The 19,014-nt window shown below is 42.7% G+C and overlaps 1 protein-coding gene across 1 annotated transcript; it reads right to left on the bottom strand.

The window, feature by feature from the left end:
* Positions 1 to 3,285: 3,285 nt before the first annotated feature.
* LOC145413418 (uncharacterized) lies at positions 3,286 to 8,915 on the bottom strand. Its single transcript, XM_080283103.1, has 3 exons — positions 8,904 to 8,915; positions 4,538 to 4,665; positions 3,286 to 3,499 (listed from the first exon to the last, which is right to left on the bottom strand). Exons 1-3 carry the CDS (start codon positions 8,913 to 8,915, stop codon positions 3,286 to 3,288), a joined length of 354 nt encoding a protein of 117 aa, XP_080139229.1.
* Positions 8,916 to 19,014: the final 10,099 nt, after the last annotated feature.

Here is a 19,014-nt window from a genome sequence, read left to right as displayed (position 1 = left end):
ACTCCTACTGACTCCCTTCAACCTAAGTCTCTTCGCCGCACTGTTGCATCTTCATCTCTTTTCTATCGCTACTTCAGTGGTCACTGCTCCTCTGAACAGTCTACATGCATTCCTCCACCATCCCTTTTCTGTCCAACTTTCTAATGCAAGAGTTAAGTGTTACTCCCAGTCCTTCATTTATGCAACAGGTCAACTCTGGAACTGTCTCCCTTTGTCTGTATTTCTTGCTTCCTATGATCTCCAGTCTCTCAAACGCAGTGTGTCCAGACATCTCAAATTGATCGTATCTTGAATTTGGTTCTCTCTTGTATTTTGTTTTCCCTTGAAGGGAACAGTTATTGCGGGCTTATGTCCTTTGGTTCCTTCTTTCTCACATACAAAAAAAAAAAAGGTTCATGCAGGGAGGCATTGGTGGGTAGGGCATCGACACCTAGTGGGTATACCCGAAATCGGTTTATGTGCTGGCATTTCTTCAAGAGCAATAAATTTTTGATACCTAACATAAGGAGACAGGACTGCGGGATCCTCCTCTTCATAACGCGAACATTTCAACATTGCTGGCGCCACTCCAATATACGAGTAATGCAAAGTGATAGCTACATAAATTACAATTCACCTAGTGTACTTATTCTTTTGGTTTGCAGTGCTTTCTTTAGCTGTATGAAGCACTCAGCCTCTACAACCATCATAATAAAACCGATAAAGTCAATTTATATTACTGCTCTTCTTAAAAGAGTCCTGTAAAGACTATCCAACCCCCTTCAACCCTATTACATAGTTTGTATTTATATTCTTGTAGGCATTGGACGATTCTTTTTCAACCTACGGTTTCTGTTACTGAAGAGGCAATCCATTCCCTCCAGTTCAGTAAGTCTCTTTTGAGCTGAATAAAATAATCTGGTTGGAGAGAGAGTAATATAAAAATAACGTCACTGTAATGAGGGAGACAAAGCAAAGAGTATGGCATGGTGTGAGTCAGCATTCGTAGTATAGGCAGGTGCCAGCAAGGATACCGGGAGTTCCCCGGACCTAACATGCCTCACAAAATCACACATCAGAAGCTGCACGTGTGATATCAGCCAGCCTCGCCCTATACGCCAGCCGTTACCCATAACTGTGTCGCTCCACCCGCGCCATCTAGCGGAGTACCATGTGACCCAGGGTGGCCTGTGACCTGACCTAGCCTCTTGACCCGGACCAGGCAATGGGCAGGTCATTGTGTGGTCATAGCCAGTCACGGCAGCTGGGGGGACGTCACGTTTCCCTATTCACTCTTTCTCACAATCCTTCCACACTCTTTCCTCTCTCTTAATCCTTACTACATGTTAATGATTTCCCTGAGCTGAAAAAAATCATTCTTCGTAGCTGTAATCCAAAGCGATATGCATTCTCATTATGTTAATAGTAAGAGTAACTTTCTATATAGGTCTAGGTTTTTGCTGGGCATTGTGAAGTAGTGTGTTATTAAGTTGAATGGCATATCATGTAATGTGCAGCAAAATGATGAACCTTAATTTTCTTCATTATTTTTTCATCAGACTTTCACCTTGTTCCTACTGACATCTTTCATGAATATATACAGTAAAATGAATTTCTTCCTCATATTTTATAACCCCAGGCAATATTTGGCATATTTTTCAGTAGTCTTTTCTGTAGCCCCTGCTCTGTATAGTTTGCCGTGTCTGTCTAGTCCACAACACCTGTCTCTCTTCCTAACCCTTCTCATTTAATAGTTTTCTCATTCCTCGCTTCACGCCTCAAGAATTCTAGATTCAGAATGCTCTTTGCTCTTGGACTGCCTGCTCTGTATTATTTCTTCTACGTTTGGTCACTTTATCTCACCTTCGCCTCCACCCTCGTCATGCCATAGTGATCCACCCACCTGTCTCACCTGCCGATCCCGTAATAATGTATGTGACGGCATTTCACTCTCTGTTTTTTCTTTTGTCATTCTTCCTTTCTGCTGTTCCACGCCTTCGCCTCCTGTGCGCCTCTCTCTCTCTCTCTCTCTCTCTGCTCCACCCTTCCCCTTCCTTCACCCTCACTAACCTCTCCCCCCTCCCTGGGAACACCCTAGCCCCCTGTTCCGTGCATCTCTACTATGACCTCCGGCTCTCACGCGCCACGAACCGGCTTGCGTGATGGTACTTTGGGTCCGTAACGGGAAGACTGTTTTGAGGGCGTTTTTGTGGGCGTGGAGAGCTGAGAGAGAGAGAGAGAGAGAGAGAGAGAGAGAGATTGTGTGTGTGTGTGTGTGTGTGTGTGTGTGTGTGTACGTAACGTGCGGAGCGGGTTTTAATAGAAGAGGAATTGTGTTAACTGGTCATAATCAACCATTTCATCGACTAATCAGCTAATAACAAACAGATAGATGGATGGCTGGACACTGACAGACTGACATAGATAGATGGATAGACAGATAGACAGACTGACGGACTGACTGGTGGATAGGTAAGTGGACAGACCGACGGACAGGTAGATAGATAAACAGATGAATAGACAGACAGACAGAAAAATAGATGGATGACATTCAGCATGAGTACAACATTGTGCTGGTGTGAATGTCTTTAACTCTTTTTCGTCTTTCCTGAACTGGCTAAGATAATCTTCCGTTAGCCTGAATCTAATAAAAAACACGGCCTTGGGATGCAGGGGCTGTGTGTGTGTGTGTGTGTGTGTGTGTGTGTGTGTGTGTGTGTGTGTGTGTGACGAAACCGACACCTTGATAAATATGTTCAGCTAAGTGTATTTGCCATTGAGCGTAGTCTATACTTGAACAGAACACCTTTTATGGCTTAACCTTCACAAGACACATGATCGAGACGTTTGTACCGACCGTGGCGATCTTGGTCTTGGCTTATACCTGTCTGTTTCTTTTTTATGAGGGATTGAAGTAAACAAAATTGCAAATCTGCTTGATAAATATATTTGTACACGAACAGGTTTGGGTTACCGATTTCATATTTTTATGTTTATGGCACTTTAAATTACATTACAAAAATTTTAACATACTAAGATATTCGAAGTTTGCAGGGGATATTTATAAGGACAGCTGTATTCTGAGGATGATAATGAGTCTGATCACTGAGTTAATGTTTTTGGTTCTAATGGAGAGTCGTACACATACAACGACCTCCATGGCAACGGGATAGTGTATGTTAGTTTACAAGAGAAGAGTGAATGAACACCAAAATAAAATGTAAGATATTCATAGAACTGAAGAATTCTGTGTTTTTATGTTAGTTTCAGTGATCTACTCAAGAGTGATGGATGGAATGTTGCTTCCTATTCCTCCTCCTCCTCTTCTTCTTCCTCCTCCTCTTCCTCTTCTTCTTCCTCTTCTTCTTCGCCGTCACCTTCCTCACCCTCAAGGTCAGCCTGCCTGCCGCTGGCCTCGACGCCGCCTACAGAGGGAACAGCGTTGGACTCCACGACGCGGTAGCCCTTGTCGTCCGCGATGTACTTCACCACGAACTCGATGCCTTCAGGACTCTCCCACCTGCACCGGCAAACAACACCGTCTCCAACATCGTCATGGTAGCACTGTACGCGCGCGCGCGCGCACACACGCACACACACACACACACACACACACACACACACACACACACACACACACACACACACACACAGTACAAGCGATTCTCAATCCAATCCAATTAGAAAGCATTGACTCTACACCTGTACCCCACATCCTGATACACCTGTACCCCACACCCTGATGGATTACTTCATTTTAGTCCCAGCACCTCGTGTCATGTACTGTATTTGTTGGTTGATTCCCTGAACACAAGATGGCTTCCCTTGTTTAGGAGTGGCCATCTCCAAATGATTTTACCCTTCTAGAAGAGACCTTCATGTATTCAAGTGATTATTCCCGTGGTTCTAATTTTCTGACTTGTTGGCTTGTAAATTAGCTACCCATTTTTGTTATTTCAGTTCAAGCTGGCTCAGCAGAAATAAGTAAGGTTAAATCTGTATACTCAAGAATATTCCCTTCAGTCTTAAACCTGGCACAGAACTCTACATTATACTCTTCATTGCGTAAACGTGATGCCTAACTCCATAATTTTGGTACTGATTTGCACCACCTTCATGTCATGAGTATGTGTCATAGCCTGATGCACCTTAATGCTTAGCAATGGCAAACTTTTTCTGCAACATTTAATATCACTTCTCTCCTGCCCTATACAAGTAATGTCTAAAATTGTACTGACTGTCACTTACTTTTGCTTTCACTCACTTGTAGTGATTGTCGCTCACTTGTACTGACTGTTACTCCTTTGTACCGACTATCATTCTCTTGTACTAACTGCCACGCACTTGTACTGACTGTCACTCACTTGTACTACCACATATTTGTATTGACTGTCATTCTCTTGTACTGGCTGTCACTTACTTGTGCTATCATTCAATTGAACTGACCGTTACTTACGTGTACTATCACTTGTATTATAACTCACTTGTTCTGTCACTCATTTGTACTGACTGTTACTCACTTGTACTGACTCACTTTCGTGTACTAGTAGTCACTCACTTGTACTCCCCGGTGACTGAGTGACCTGCCTGGCCCTCCTGTTCGTGTTCGGCGTCCTCTCCCTCGAAGTCGAAGATCTCATTGGGTCGAGCTGCGGCGAGCGCGACCAGACCCAGGGCTACCACCAGCTGCGACAAAGAAACGATTAATTAGTCAAAATACAGTTAGTGACACGGAGACGAGAAGTGGGGTAAGTGTGCAGAATATAATCAGCTAGATCAGCCCAAGGATGATTTTTTATATATTTTTTTGCTGTCTTCAACCATATTTTTGTACAGGCGCTGCAACCAATAAGTAGTACATGGGCTGGTGTGTTGAAAGTCTAATGTGGCACCTGTTTATGTCTGCTGTGATCTGAGCACTATTACTGCTTTGTTCAAACGCAGTAAACTTGAGACATAAACAAATATACCAGTGCCACTGAAGACCTCCAGCACATCACTCCCTGCAATACTTATAAGTTTAGGTGATTGTACTCTTTTCAGACTAGAGGGGTTTGATACTGTGTTCGACAAGCCCTTCACTACCAAAAGTCCTCCCTTAGTAGAGTGAAATGAACTGGTAGTGCCATATTAAAATTTTAAAAGACGTCTTAGGAGTTGAAGGGCGGAGGCTACAGACAGCACAAGGATAAGGCGGTTGACTGCACAAGGGTTATTTGAGGGAATAAATATTTTGGGTCTAAGATTTAAAGATAGAAGTTCTGCACCCTCAACCAAGGTCTGTTTCTCTTTAGACCTTGCTCTCAATTTTCATCATGTGATATTCATACAAACAATACACATATAGGCGAGAAGAAAATATATACACATTAAATATAACGGGACAACAGCCTAGAATACGTAAGCTTCTGTAAGGCAAGGGGGAAGTAGCATTACTCTGACGTTCAGGCTGGGCATTGGGTGACAAGGTATTTAGAACTTACAGTACATGCCTGATGTTTATTCTTAAACCTCGGGAGCATAATCGTCTATAGTAAGTCATGGTAAGATATTGAAGTCGTCAGTTAAAGTTTAAGAGTTAACGAACTACAAATTGAGAATCAGATAAGTGATGGATAAGAGGAGCGACAGGCAATGATGTAACAAAATAAATGGGAAAGTCACTAAAAAGAATAATAATAATTATAAGGAGAAGCGCTTAGAGAATGCAATATCCGTGTCCCCCCATTACTGTGTGGGAAGAACATTTGTCCAACTGCTCTCAAAATCAGCTTACTTCATATTTACTTGACTTCAACCCACCCACCTAGAATGATAAAATTCGTATCAAACCTGTTTGAGCTTACATTGCCTTGTGCCCTTGATACTTGACCTTTTCTGTGACCTTGACATGTAACTGATTGTTATCAAAACCGAATCCATTTATCCTGGTCTTATCCTGAGGCCCTCAAAGTTTGGTCTAAGTTTAATAAGAACTGTTTAAGTTGACCTTGCCAAGTGACCATAACCTTTGGTCTACTGTTGTAAATAAAAGTTAACCACTTGACCGATCTTCAGTATTTCCATCACGTTTGATCTATATTGTCATAATTTAGTTATTTTGTTCATATACAGGCAAACACGTCGACCTTTGACCTTGCCCTTTGACCTTGACCATTAACTAGTTGATCTTAAAATCAAATCCCGTCTATCTTGCCTTACCCTCAACCCTTCCATTAAGTTTCGTGGAAATTGGATGAAAACTGATCAAGTCATCCACACTAAGTAAAACTTTGGCCAAGCACTGTGACCTCGTAACTTAGACAAACAGGTGAACCCCTTGGCCGACATTCAACTTTCCACCAAATCTGGTTGTAGTCGGATGAGAGCATTTTCTAGCTATTTTGTTCACACACACCCACACACACACACACACACACACACACACACACACACACACACACACACACACACACACACACACACACACACACACACACACACACACACACACGTGGAGTAAAACAAAATAACCGCTCTTGCTTCGCGACCACGGATATAATAAGGGGAATCACTGAAGTGAAGGATCTGAATCAAACAGTATAGGGAAAAATATGCTTAGTTGTTTAGAGGATTTAATGTGATTTGTAAACACATAGTAAGCGTGGAGTACTGATGATGATTCTCTTTTCAACAATAGGGAAAAGCTAGAGTACATTGTCGAGAATATATAGTACGGTATATTCGAGAATGCAATGCAAGCAGTTGCATTGCGCAGTTGACCCTTGTGCGGTGTGATGCGGTGAGGATCTGTCCGTTCTCCCCTTTGGGGCTAAGATGCGAATGAATGTGTTTGAATGGATGAGTAAATGGAGAGTGAGTCGTCCTGTCTCGGCTACCTCCCTTTCCTTGGGGGAAGCAGCCTAGGTATATAGATAGATAGATAGATATTCGAGAAGAAATCATCGCGTAAAAGTAAATGGGCTCACAAATTTTGATATGACGGAGAGACCTATAGATATTTTATGGCCTGACCTTGCCGAAGCCTGTAGTGGTTCACAGCCCGAAACTAAAATAACCCAAAGCAAAGACGGTGAGGAATCCTTAAACATTACAGTAAATCTCTTGCTATAGCCAATTAACACATTCGAAGTAACAGCAACCACAGTACTTCTGGCTAAGAGGAAACAAAATAGTGAATGTGTATAAACTCAATTCAGCCGCTAGAGTGTAAAGGAGGGGAAGCGACTCCTAAGCTGAATAAAACTTAAATAATACCCAAAATAAATAGATAAGCTTTCTCAGGTGCTGGAAAGGTTCAAGTCATCTTCAGTTGGGCGGGGACCTTGACGCCGCCCTGCACATCCGCGTACCAACACACACACACACACACACACACACACACACACACACACACACACACACACACACACACACACACACACACACACACACACACACACACACACACACACACACACACACACACACACACACACACACACCAATTCAAAGTGCATGTTTTACCTGTTCAGCCAGAGCACATCATTAATGTTCTTGCTACTGTTTCCTTCATTAACGTCTTTATTTGCTCCTTATTCTGCATATACTGATGACAAGCAATGCGTCTGTCACTGATCCTGATGTTACTAATCACACTACGATACTTTCATCTACAGGTACAAAGGAGTACGAAGGATCTAAATGACCTAATTAAATGCACTCTTGAGAAAATAGGGACAGGAATGCGAACTGAAAAGACTGAAAGAAAATAGCAGAAGAAAGGACCAGGGAACAATGGCCACAGGTTTGTTTCATGTCAACACAATACACGTAATAAATGTCACGAGAAAATTAAAATACACTGAGAGACCTATGAGGCAGTAAAAATAGAGAGCAAACAATAAGGTAAAAGTGATGGGGAGAACTGAAGGCAATGAACGAAGGAGGAAAGGAAAAGTTAAGAGAATAGAAAAGAAATGTAAAGGAGTGGAACAGAGAAGCGGGATAAAGAGATGCCAAAAATACGTGAAAATTTTGAGAAACGGAAGGAGAGAGAGAGAGAGAGGAGACGGATAAACGCAGAAATGAAAATTCTGATTAATCGAAGTACGGGAAAGATTTCGTCATCCAATTAATTCCAGTACGAGAGAGACATAAAAATATAACTGATCCCCAGACATAAGTAAAAATGTAACTATTTTCGTATAAAACAGATGTGCAAAAATCCAATTAATATCAAGGCAAAGAGATGTAGAATGTCCAATAAATCCCAATAGGAAAGACGAGGGTAAAAATGCAATTACTCTCAGTACAGGAAACAAATCCCACTGCGAGAGAAGGATGGAAAAATCCAATTGCTCCCAGTACAGGCGATGTGCATAATTACAAATATTGCTCATTGTAAAAAATCCCTTTAACCTCTTCAACCTAATGACGTATTTTGTTTATTCTTACTCTTTCTAGAAAATTGTATTGAACTTATGAAAATTACTTGCAGTGAAATGCTTATTGAAGGTTTTATCTTACCTCACCGGGTAGAAAAATCACTCCGAAAGTGAACGAAATTATTTGCAGTTAGCAAGATGATGTGGAGTGACTGAAAGCGTTAAGAGAAACACTTTGAGATGGTTTGGCCATGTGGAGGGGATGAAGAATAAGAGACTGACGAAAAGAGAGTATGTGAGTGAAGTGGAGGGGGAAAGGAGGAGAGGAAGACCAAGTATAAATGTAAGAGATAGATGTAGAGATATATGAGAAAAAGCTGGGGGAGGGGGTGAGCTGGAGGGATGGCAGCTAAATGGTAGATGACATTGCGACATGGAGGCGATTTTTTGTGACCTGCCCTTACGGGATTAAGAATCTGGCAATAAACAGATAGAATTGGAAAAAAATACGTCGTAGGAGTGAAGTAATTAATCCCACTGAACTTTATCCTGACTCACCATAACCTTCATGATGACGGGGTGTGAGCGAGAGAGGGCGGGAGGGGCGTGGTGAGCGAGAGAGGGCGAGAGGGGCGTGGTGAGCGAGAGAGGGTGTAGGGGTCAGAGGGAAGACTGGTGGCGGGGAAGATGAGGCTTCTCGTTTTATACTCAGCCTCCCTAAGTGGCCTTCAGTGGGCAACGATCCGGGGATAGGTAGGGTAGGGAGGGAGGGATAGGGAAGAGCGAGGGAGAGGAGAAGGAGAAGTGGGAGAAAAGTGGAGAGGGAGGAGTGGATGAGAAAAGAGGAAGGAATGAGAGAAAAGAAGAGAGGAAGGAATGAGAGAGAAGAGGTGAGGGAGGAATGAGAGAGGAGAGGAGAGGGAGGAATGGAAGAGAAGAGGAGAGGGAGAAGTGTGGGAAATGGAGAAGGATATATAGCAGTAAAGGAAAAATGGAAGAGTAGAGGCATACAGAAAAGAGTGGAGGAACTCAGTAGGTATAGGGAGAGAGGGAATAGGGGAAGAAGGAGAGAGAGGAGGGAAGGGAGGAGTAGAAGGAGGAGCAGAGGGAGGAATGGGAAAGCAGAGAAATACAGATAAAAGTGGGGAAATGAAAAGATATGAGGGAGAGAATGAAGTGGGATTTATGGGTGAGTGGAGGATTGGTATGAGTAGGTGACAGGGGTAGAGGGGAAGCGTGTGGGAAGAGGAAGAGGATAAGGAAGATTGGTGGAAGAATGAGGGAGTAGAGAGATAGAGGGAAGAGTGAGGAATGGAGAGATATAAGGAGGAGGGGACGAGGGAAGGATGAGGAAGAGAAGAAGAGAGGAAAATGGGAGAGGAGAGGAGAGGAGGGGAGAGGGTGAGAGAGAGGGAATAATGGGACAAATGGAGAGGGATAAGGAAGAGTGAGAGAGAGAGAGATAATGAAGAGAGAAATACTGCGAGGGGTGGGAGATATACTGAGAGGGATAGGAAGGACAGGGAGAGAAGGGAGAGAGAAGAGTTGAGATGATGGAGAACAGGAAAGATACGGAATGAGGGGGACAGGGAAGAGAGGGAGGCAGGGAGAGGGTTTAAGGGGAGAGAGAGAGAGAGAGAGAGAAACAGACAGACAGACAGAGACAGATGGGGGGGGAGAGGGAAGACTTGGGGAAGAAATGGGAAGAAAGAATGAGGGAAGAATGGGAAAGAAGGATGAGGAACGGAAAGAGAGAGAGAGAGAGAGAGAGAGAGAGAGAGAGAGGGAGATCTAAGGACGAGGAATGGGGAAGGGTGGAATTGGTGGAGAGGGAGAGGGTAAAGAAATGGGGTGGGGGAAGATAGGTAGGAATAGGACAGAGCTGGGACGAGGAAGAGGGAATAAGGAGTCAGAGAAAGAAAGAAGGCTAGGGAAGACTGCAAGAAAGGGAGAAGGAAAAATTGGAGAGAGGAAGAAAAATAGACAGACAGAGAGGGAGATGATGTGGACAGAGAAGGTGAGGGATAGGGAAAACTGAAGGGCAGAGGAGGGATAGAGAGGAATAAAGAACACTAAATGAAATATAAACACTGAGAGGTAAATGAAAAAAATATATAGACTTTCAACACTAAGACGAAACGATATACAGCCAATAGGTGATAAATATATGTTGCAAGAGAGGGCCAAGAAATAAACTACAAATAAATCCACTGAGAGCAAGAGAATATGAGGGAAAAGGGAAGGGTGGTTGAGAGAGGTAGTAAGTATTGACTGAGAAATAAAAGATGTAGGAGTAACGAATGAAAACTGTACTACCCTCAGCTCCATTTGAGTCACTTCACCACCATTCAGGTTACTTCATATTCAGTTAAGATTTTCAGGTCAGTTACGTCTGTGGTCACCTCACGCCGACATAATCCACTTCAGGTTCATTCAGGTTTATTCACATTCATTCAGAGTCAGTGACGTTAGCTTAGACCCGTTCTAGTGTTTTTAGGTCACTTCGGCCTTGTTGAAACCCAGTCAGATCAAATCAGGCCTATTTTTATCAGCTTGGGTCAGTTGAGGTTCATTAAGTAAGGTCGTATCCATGAACCCCTTCAATCTGACGACGTATCTTGTTGAAACGCAGTCAGATCAAATCAGGCTTGTAAGTTGAGGTTCATTAAGGTAAGGTCAGATCCATGAACCCCTTCAGTCTGACGACGTATCTTAATTTAATTTTGCTACCTCCCGATAACTTGATGTATCTTTGGGAGACATTATAAGATAAAGTATAAATGAAAGCTTTGCCTAACTTCTCTACTTCAAAAATTGTTCTCCAGCGCTGAACAAAATCCTCTTTTGGCAACAAGAATAAAATAAAAAGTACTTCATCGGACTGAGGAGATTGAACTGCATCATATCAGGTAACACCAGTTTTATTATCTTAAAGGTAGCCTATTTGGTCCGAATCCGGCCGACGGTGCCACATTGACAGTAACGTAGTTCCTACCACCTGGGGGTTGGGGGGTTTTCAAGAATACTCCCCCAGTATCCCTGCTTGTCGTATGAGGCGATTAAAAGGGTTGGCGGAGGGTTAGTGCCCCTCCCCGGAAAACAGCAAACTAAAAAGACGAACAAGAAGCCTCCGACAAGGACTGACCAAAAGATGACGACCAAGGACCGGACAAAGGACATGGTACGGATCGCGACGTGGAACGTAAGAGGTGCGAATGATGAGGTGAAAGAGAGAGAGATTGTCCAGGTGCTTGAGAGTGCGGAAGTGGATGTATGTGGAGTAACTGAAACTAAATGGGGTGGAGAGAGTGTGAGAGAATGGGAGTATGGATGGGGTATATGTGCAGGAGCAGGTGAGAATGAGAGGGCAAAAGAAGAGTGTGTATTGTTGTGAGTAAAAGATGGAAGAAGAACATAACAGAGTATGGATCAGTTGGGTCAAGGATTGTATGGGTAAGATTGAAAGATGGAATACAAATTTGGGCGATTGTGTGCGTGTATGAGCCAACGCAAGATCGTGCAAGCAGAGTGAGAGAAGAGTTCAGGACAAAATTAATGTGGAAGTGTGCATGGAAAAGTTTGGAAGGAATGAGAGAGTGTTTTTGATTGGTGATATGAATGGTAAAGTAGGGAATGTGAAGGTAGATGGAATAATGGGTGAGTAGGGTGCACCTGCTGAAATAGATGAGAATGGCAGTGCGTTAGTGGACATTTGTGCCGGGAGGGGGTTGGTGATAGCCAATACCCTCTTCAGGCACAAAATGATCCATAGGTATAAATGGCGAGTGATGAGAAGGATGGGTGGTGAACTGAATGGAAGGAAGACGATGATTTATTATGTGCGTGTGGATGAAAGGATGCAAAGATGTGTAATTGATTCAAGAGCTTATAGAGGGTAGGGGAGTGGACTTTCTGACCACTACTTGGTGGTGGCCAGAATTAAGATCCAAGTAAGGTGGAGAAATAGAAGAAGGGAAGGACGGGAGGAAGGAGTAGTTGCAAGGAGAGTGGAAAGGTTACAAGAGGACGAGAAAAAGGCAGAATATAAGAGAGAAGTGGAGGAACGATTGGGTAAATATGAATTGGAGCAGATGGGGGACGTGGAAGGTGCGTGCAAGATATTCACAGAAGAAGTATGTGCAGCATGTGATGTGGTGTGTCGGGTGAAGAGAAGACAGAAGGGGGTGCAAGGAACAGCATGGTGGAATGAAGAGGTGAGACAGGCTGTGGCACAAAAGAAGAAAGCATATAATGAACTGATGAGAAATAGGGGCGTGGAAGAAGTTGACAGATGGAAGAGAGAGTTATATTTAGAAAGGAAGAGAGAGGTGAAAAGATTAGTATGAGAGAGTAAGAAGAGAGTGGGTGAGGAATTTGGAAGGAATTTGAGTGTAAAGTGGAGGGACTGTAACAAAATGTTCTGGAAAGAGGTGAAGAAAGTAAGACAGGGTGGCTGTGACGATAGTAGGGGAGTGAAAGAAAAAAATGGTAGATTACTAGTGGAGACGGGAGAAAATGTGAGCAAATGGAGAGAACGCTTTAAGGAATTGTTGAACATAAAGAATGGAAGTAATGCGAGTATAAGTGGCTATGGAATGGCTGGGAGAAGGAGGGAGGTGAGAAGACAGGAAGAAATCAGTAGGACAGAAGCTGTGGAAGCAATGAAGAAAGTTAATTTGGGGAAAGACCCAGGAATTGATGGAGTGTGTGGTGAAATGCTGAAACATGGGGGAGAGATAGTAGTAGAATGGATGTGGAAGATGTGCAGATTGGCCTGGGAGGAAGGTAGAGTCCCGGAGGATTGGAAGTCAGGTATAATTATTCCCTTGTACAATGGAAAAGGGGAAAAAGAAGTGTGTGGTAATCATAGGGGCATTTGTCTTCTTAGTGTAATAGGAAAAGTGTATGGTAGTATACTTATTGGCAGAGCCAGGGAAATAACAGTGGAATTAGTTGGAGAAGAACAGGGAGGCCTTAGGAATGGAAGAGGTTGTGTAAATCAGATATTCATTCTCAGATCTTTAGTGGAAAAGTTTCTAGAGAAGGAAGAAAAGGTGTATGCGGCCTTCATGGATTTGGAGAAAGCATATGACAGGGTGGATAGACAGGGATGGTGGAAAGAATTAAGAATATATGGAATAGATGGGAAGTTGTTGAATGCTGTGAAGAGTATGTATGATGGTGCTAAGGCTGCAGCGTGTGTGGATGGTGAACTGAGTGAATTTTTCTCTTTGAAGGATGGGTTGAAACAAGGACGTGTCGTGTCTTCATGATTGTTCAATCTGTACATAGATGGAGTAATAAAAGAGATACAAGGTAGGGCAGTGAATGTTGGAGTGGCCCTAGTGAGAGAGGGCAGTGTTCGGAAACTGCTTGTGCTGTTGTTTGCAGATAATACTGTGTTGTTAAGTGAAGACGAAGGGGAGCTGCAAGGCTTGATGGGAGAGTGTGTAAGAAACGGAATCTAAAGGTGAATGTAGGGAAAAGTAAAGTGATGGTCTTTGAGAGAGGTGAAGTCAGTGAATGTGCAGTGAGGTTGGATAGTGAGGAAATGGAAAATGTGAGTACGATTAAGTACTTGGGGAGTGTGATGAGTAAAGATGGCTTGAAAGGGTACAACAAGGAAGAAAGGTTGCTGGTTCCTTGAAAGCAGTGATAAGAAACGGGGAAGTGAGCATGGAAGTGAAAAAGTTACTACATGACAGTATTGTGATACCAACTCTAACGTGTGGAAGTGAAGCTTGGACGTTGTTGGAAGGACACAAGTCAAGAGTGAGAGCAGTGGAAATGAGTTATTTGAGAGGATCCTGTGGAGTCACATGGAGAGACAGGCTGAGAAATGAGGATATAAAGGAGCGTTGTGGTGTGGCTGTGGATGTGATAGGAAGCGTTAGGAAGAACACACTGAGGTGGTTTGGCCATGTCGAGAGCATGGAGGGTGAGAAACTGACGAGAATAGTGTATGTGAGTGAGGTGGAGGGGGGGAGAGGGAGGGGAAGGCAGAGGATGAGATGGAGGGATGGAGTGGAGTGGTATAAGAGAGAGGGGTGTGTGAGTTGGGAGCAGGGCAGTGAAATGGTGGGGGACAGGGCAACGTAGAGGCGATTTGTCTGTGGCCACCCCGTATGGAATTAAGGCGTCTGGCAATAGATAGACAGATAGATAGGTCCTTCAATTTATCATAGAGGAGAGATAACTGAAGTGAAAGGTTGGTCCGTCGGATAATTATCTGAATGAATAAATATGTGAAAGTGAAATTACTTTTGGCGTGAAAGCAGTATTGTACCAGAAGGTAAGATAGTTCTCTCCACTCTCTTTATGAAGAATCAAATGATCTAAACGCAAAGATCATCGGAAATTGCCCTACCCCAGAAAGCTGATCAACTGAGAGCTAAAACCAAGATCCATCCTTTTCAGTACGCCTAGACACATTGAAGTCACAAGACTAAAATTAACAACCCAGGAAGACGGTTATGGAACTAACCAATTGTGTTTTAGAGGTTCTTAATCTTTTTGCCTCCGTGGAACCTCTGTGTCCAGGAAAATAAACTTAAGAAGGCTATGATATCCTTTCCTTATTTTCATACGCTAGTATACACAACAGAAATATTTGCTTGCAAAGCTACAATAATTTATTATCATCTGTTAGTGATTCAACAAACATACTTAGGTACTGCTAATTATAACGTTCGTCCAGTTTACTGAAGCTGCGGGTACATTGTTTGCCCAGCAACAAAATCGTTTCTTAAATCAGACAAGCGCAAAAGGAAAAGGGAATTAAAGGTTTGCTTAATAAATGAGCCAAGCGTAAAAACGATAAAAATCAAGTGACATTCCAAAGCAGTGACAGAAAACAAATCATGTTGTTTGCGGGGTCAGGGACTAGCATGTTTAACTGCTTGCTAAACACGAAAAACGTATTATGACACTTTAAAACATAAGAATATAATATTTACTTATAATGTATTTAGAACCCTTTCTTTGTAGAATGGGTACAGGCGCTTATCAATGTGAGGTTTGCTGCATCTGCCTAACGTCGCAAGGAGAGCTTTGATATCAGGATCGATAATGAATTCACACAACTGGCGATTCACCTTTGTTTTCCTATGACCAGTGTAACAGTGACGAGAGAGAGAGAGAGAGAGAGAGAGAGAGCGAGAGCGAGTTGTAGCATTAGGGAAAGAGGCAGGCTAAAGGAAGTCAGCATGAGGCTAGTATTGAATGAGGCAAAAAAGGTTTTAATTCCATTCTTTGTTGTAGTGATTTTTTATTATATTTGAAAGTTGCACACGTCCAAGAGAAAAAAATATGTTCATGCTGATTTGATAACTGTAGCTCTAAAATTGTGCTTTGGAGGTGACTAACTCTATAATAACTGAATATCCCAGGTCATTCCCAGAAATCAACCATCATCCGAATGTTGTGAGTTTCGCATAGAAGAAGAAAAAAAGTCTTAAAAAAAGTTAATACTAGCCGACATTTATTTGAGTTTCAGAAGCGCAGTCATTAATTGAATCGTTAGTCAATATAGGCTACCAGTGCAGAAAGTGATAGTAACTAATTAAAACAGGACCGTATACTACCAATGTCCCAAGAGACCTTCGCAAGACTAAAGGTATACAGGGACGGAAATGTGGGAGTGTGGTGCGCGAAAACAATTGAGATTTATGATGTATAAATATGAATCGATGAGGCATACTGGATTTATAGCAGGTCTAAGAGGGACAGATATTATACAGTGATGCATTGTGCGTGGATTTTTGTTTTTATTTTTTTTGACGAGAGGATATTCCCGAGAGATGAATGAATACGTTCTTCTTGATAGATGCAACTCTACCTTTTTTACTCACTTTTGGTCTGAAATTGCCATTGGTCCATCTTGATTGCTGTGTTGTATCAAGAGGTTAGCAGTTTAACATGATGCTGGTCACGAAGAAGTGCAATGGAAAGGATGGTGAACAGCAGCTTTTGTATGTAATTTAGCCTCGTAAAACAAGCTGCTAAAGGACGAAAATCTGGGCCAGGTTAATGGGAACAGGGTATAGTGAGAATGTTATGGCTTTCGTTACTATACCTGCTATTTTTTTTTTTTTTTATGTGTTCATGAGACAGTCAAACAGGTAAACAAAGTCAGAGAGATGAAAGAATGGGAAGCTGAGAAATGAGATTCTGAAATAAATGAATGGAGAGAGAGATTAAAGTATGGCTTGAGAGTGGGGGAAAGGTGGGGAGATGAGGAGATACAGATGGCACCAAGGTTAGAGAATGATGGGGCGGTAAGGGGAGAAGGGGAGATAAAGGTGATGAAAGAGTGTTATCTCAGCTGGAATAGATTACACTGAGAAATGGGAGCAAAAATAATATCCTTTTTTTTCTCACATTTGTCTTCCCTTGCTGGCCTTGTGTCCCTTTCCAGACTCCATGTCGCGTATTTCCCTCCACCCTGACCCCACGTACGCGGATCTCCGTGTATACACAGGGAAAGAAAAAGCTTGTGTGCGTGTTTTTGTGTGTGTGTGTGTTCGTACGTATGTGTGTGTTGTGTGCGTTTATGCGTGTGATTGTGTGTGTGTGTGTGTGATTGTGTGTGTGTGTGTGTGTGTGTGTGTGTGATTGTGTGTGTGTGTGTGTGTGTGTGTGTGTGTGTGTGTGTGAGAGAGAGAGAGAGAGAGAGAGAGAGAGAGAGAGTGCGCAAGTTTCATTACAAGTTTACGTACGCGTGATTATGTATGTATGTATGTATATCTGAGGAGGAGGTAAATGCACTGGATGTAAGTTGCGTGTCTTTTCGTACTTGTGTCCATGTGCACCTGTGTATGATACTGTGTAAGTGTACGGCATCTGGGTACCACATGTGGGGATACAGCACAATCAGTTACTGTCACGCTCGGGGCCTTGAAGACAGAAGGGGAAAAAAGCAGAGGAGGAAGCAATTATCGGTTACCTGGTTAGTGTGTGAGAATATGATTTGAACGTGACTAGTAATGTGGATGGTGGAAAGTGTCGTATATAATTATGGGTTCTTATTTGCAGATTTATTTCTGGACCGATGTTCGTCCCTTGATTTTTTTTTTTTAATGCTAGGAAGAAGGAACCAAAGGCCATAAGCCCGCAAAAACTGTTCCTTCCAAGAGAAGAACAAAATACAAAAGAGAGCCAAATTCAAGATCCGATCATTTCGAGATGCCTGGACACACTGCGTTTGAAAGACTGGAGATCATAGGAAGCAGGAAATACAGACAGAAGGAGACAGTTCCAGAGTTGACCTGTTGCATAAATGAAGGACTGTGAGTAACTGTTAACTCTTGCATTAGAGAGTTGGACATAAAAGGGATGAGAGTTTGCTCCTTGACGGGTGCTACGCGCCCGTCGTAGAGGTGGAGGAATGCATGCAGACAGTTCAGAGGAGCAGCGACCATTGAAGTAGCAATAGAAAAGAGATACAGATGCAACAGTGCAGCGAAGAGACAGAGGTTGAAGGGAGCCAGTAAGAGGAGGAGAGTTAATGAGACGAAAAGCCTTTGACTCCACCCTATTGAGAAGAGCTGTATGTGGAGAACCTCCCCACACATGAGAGTTGTACTCTACACAGGGACGGATAAAACCCGTGTATAGACTCAGCAATTGTGCAGGGGTAAAAAAAGGAACGGAGTCGGCTTAGCACACCTAATCTCTTGGAAGCAGATTTTACAAGAGATGTAATATGATCTTTCCAAGATAAGTCCCGAGTGAATGAAACCCCAAGCATGTTCAAGGATGATGCAGGATTAAGCTGAATATTATTAAACATTAGTGGGTACACCTGTGGAAGATTTTGTCGGGTTGATAGGTGTAAGAACTGAGTCTTTGATGCATTAAAAACAACAACTGGCCTTAGCCTCTACGTGTCCATCGTGTCCCAGGTAGGCCGCAGTAGGAGTTTTATAAAGGTTAAGAGAGAGAGAGAGAGAGAGATCTAAGGTTTGGATCTATCAGTTTCCGGACAATGATGGAACCATGAGCTAAATGGGAATTATTTATCATAAGGAACTCTGTGTAGTCTGTATTATTTCAGTAGTTTAGGTTGGTTTTAATCTTCCTGTAATGAGAAAAATCGTTCATCCCTAGGAAATTTTTAGTTTTCGTATCTCCCTCAGCATATTCAAATTACATCCACAAGTTTCTTTAGCGTCTCTCTCTCTTATTGCAAATTCAAATTAGTTTGCCTTACTTGGCATTAGTCGAAAAGCAGAATATATGTGAGGTTGAAGGATTACAGCTCCGTGTGTTGGGTGGCGGCGGCTCACATATGACTGGCTGCTTATACAAATAGGGTGCATCCACTGATGTCATCACTGTACATGCAGACGATCACTTGGTCAAGGATGTGCTTCCCATTTATGTATGTGTCCTGCATTATGTATGTGGAAACTTGATTCTTAGTTGACACCGATAATAATTACCCTTGTCATTTATTTAGTCAGTGCATTACACAGGCCACACTATGTATAACGCTAAGCACGCACTTACACTGAGAGCTGTTAAAGAATATGTTACATTTGAATATAGACGAAGTGTGAAAAGCGCCGACAAATCTCATACCATCCTCGTTTAATTCATTTTGATAGCGTTCGTTTGATTTCAAGGGTGGAGAAATTGTTTTAAGTTTTACGGTCAGTGCAGCGTGGTA

Source organism: Coenobita brevimanus, chromosome 96 (assembly GCF_032717465.1).
Source record: "Coenobita brevimanus isolate Jiangsu-jjx chromosome 96, ASM3271746v2, whole genome shotgun sequence".
NCBI lineage: Eukaryota > Metazoa > Arthropoda > Malacostraca > Decapoda > Coenobitidae > Coenobita > Coenobita brevimanus.
Note: the sequence above shows the minus strand (reverse complement) of the source record. Positions and strands in the feature narration are given on the sequence as shown.

What these genes read in the sequence shown, in the direction of transcription:
- LOC145413418 (XM_080283103.1), bottom strand. An exon ending in TCAGTCACCGGGGAGTACAA is followed by an intron (nt 3,500 to 4,537) that starts GTGAGTGACTAC and finishes TTGCCGGTGCAG; the next exon opens with GTGGGAGAGTCCTGAAGGCA.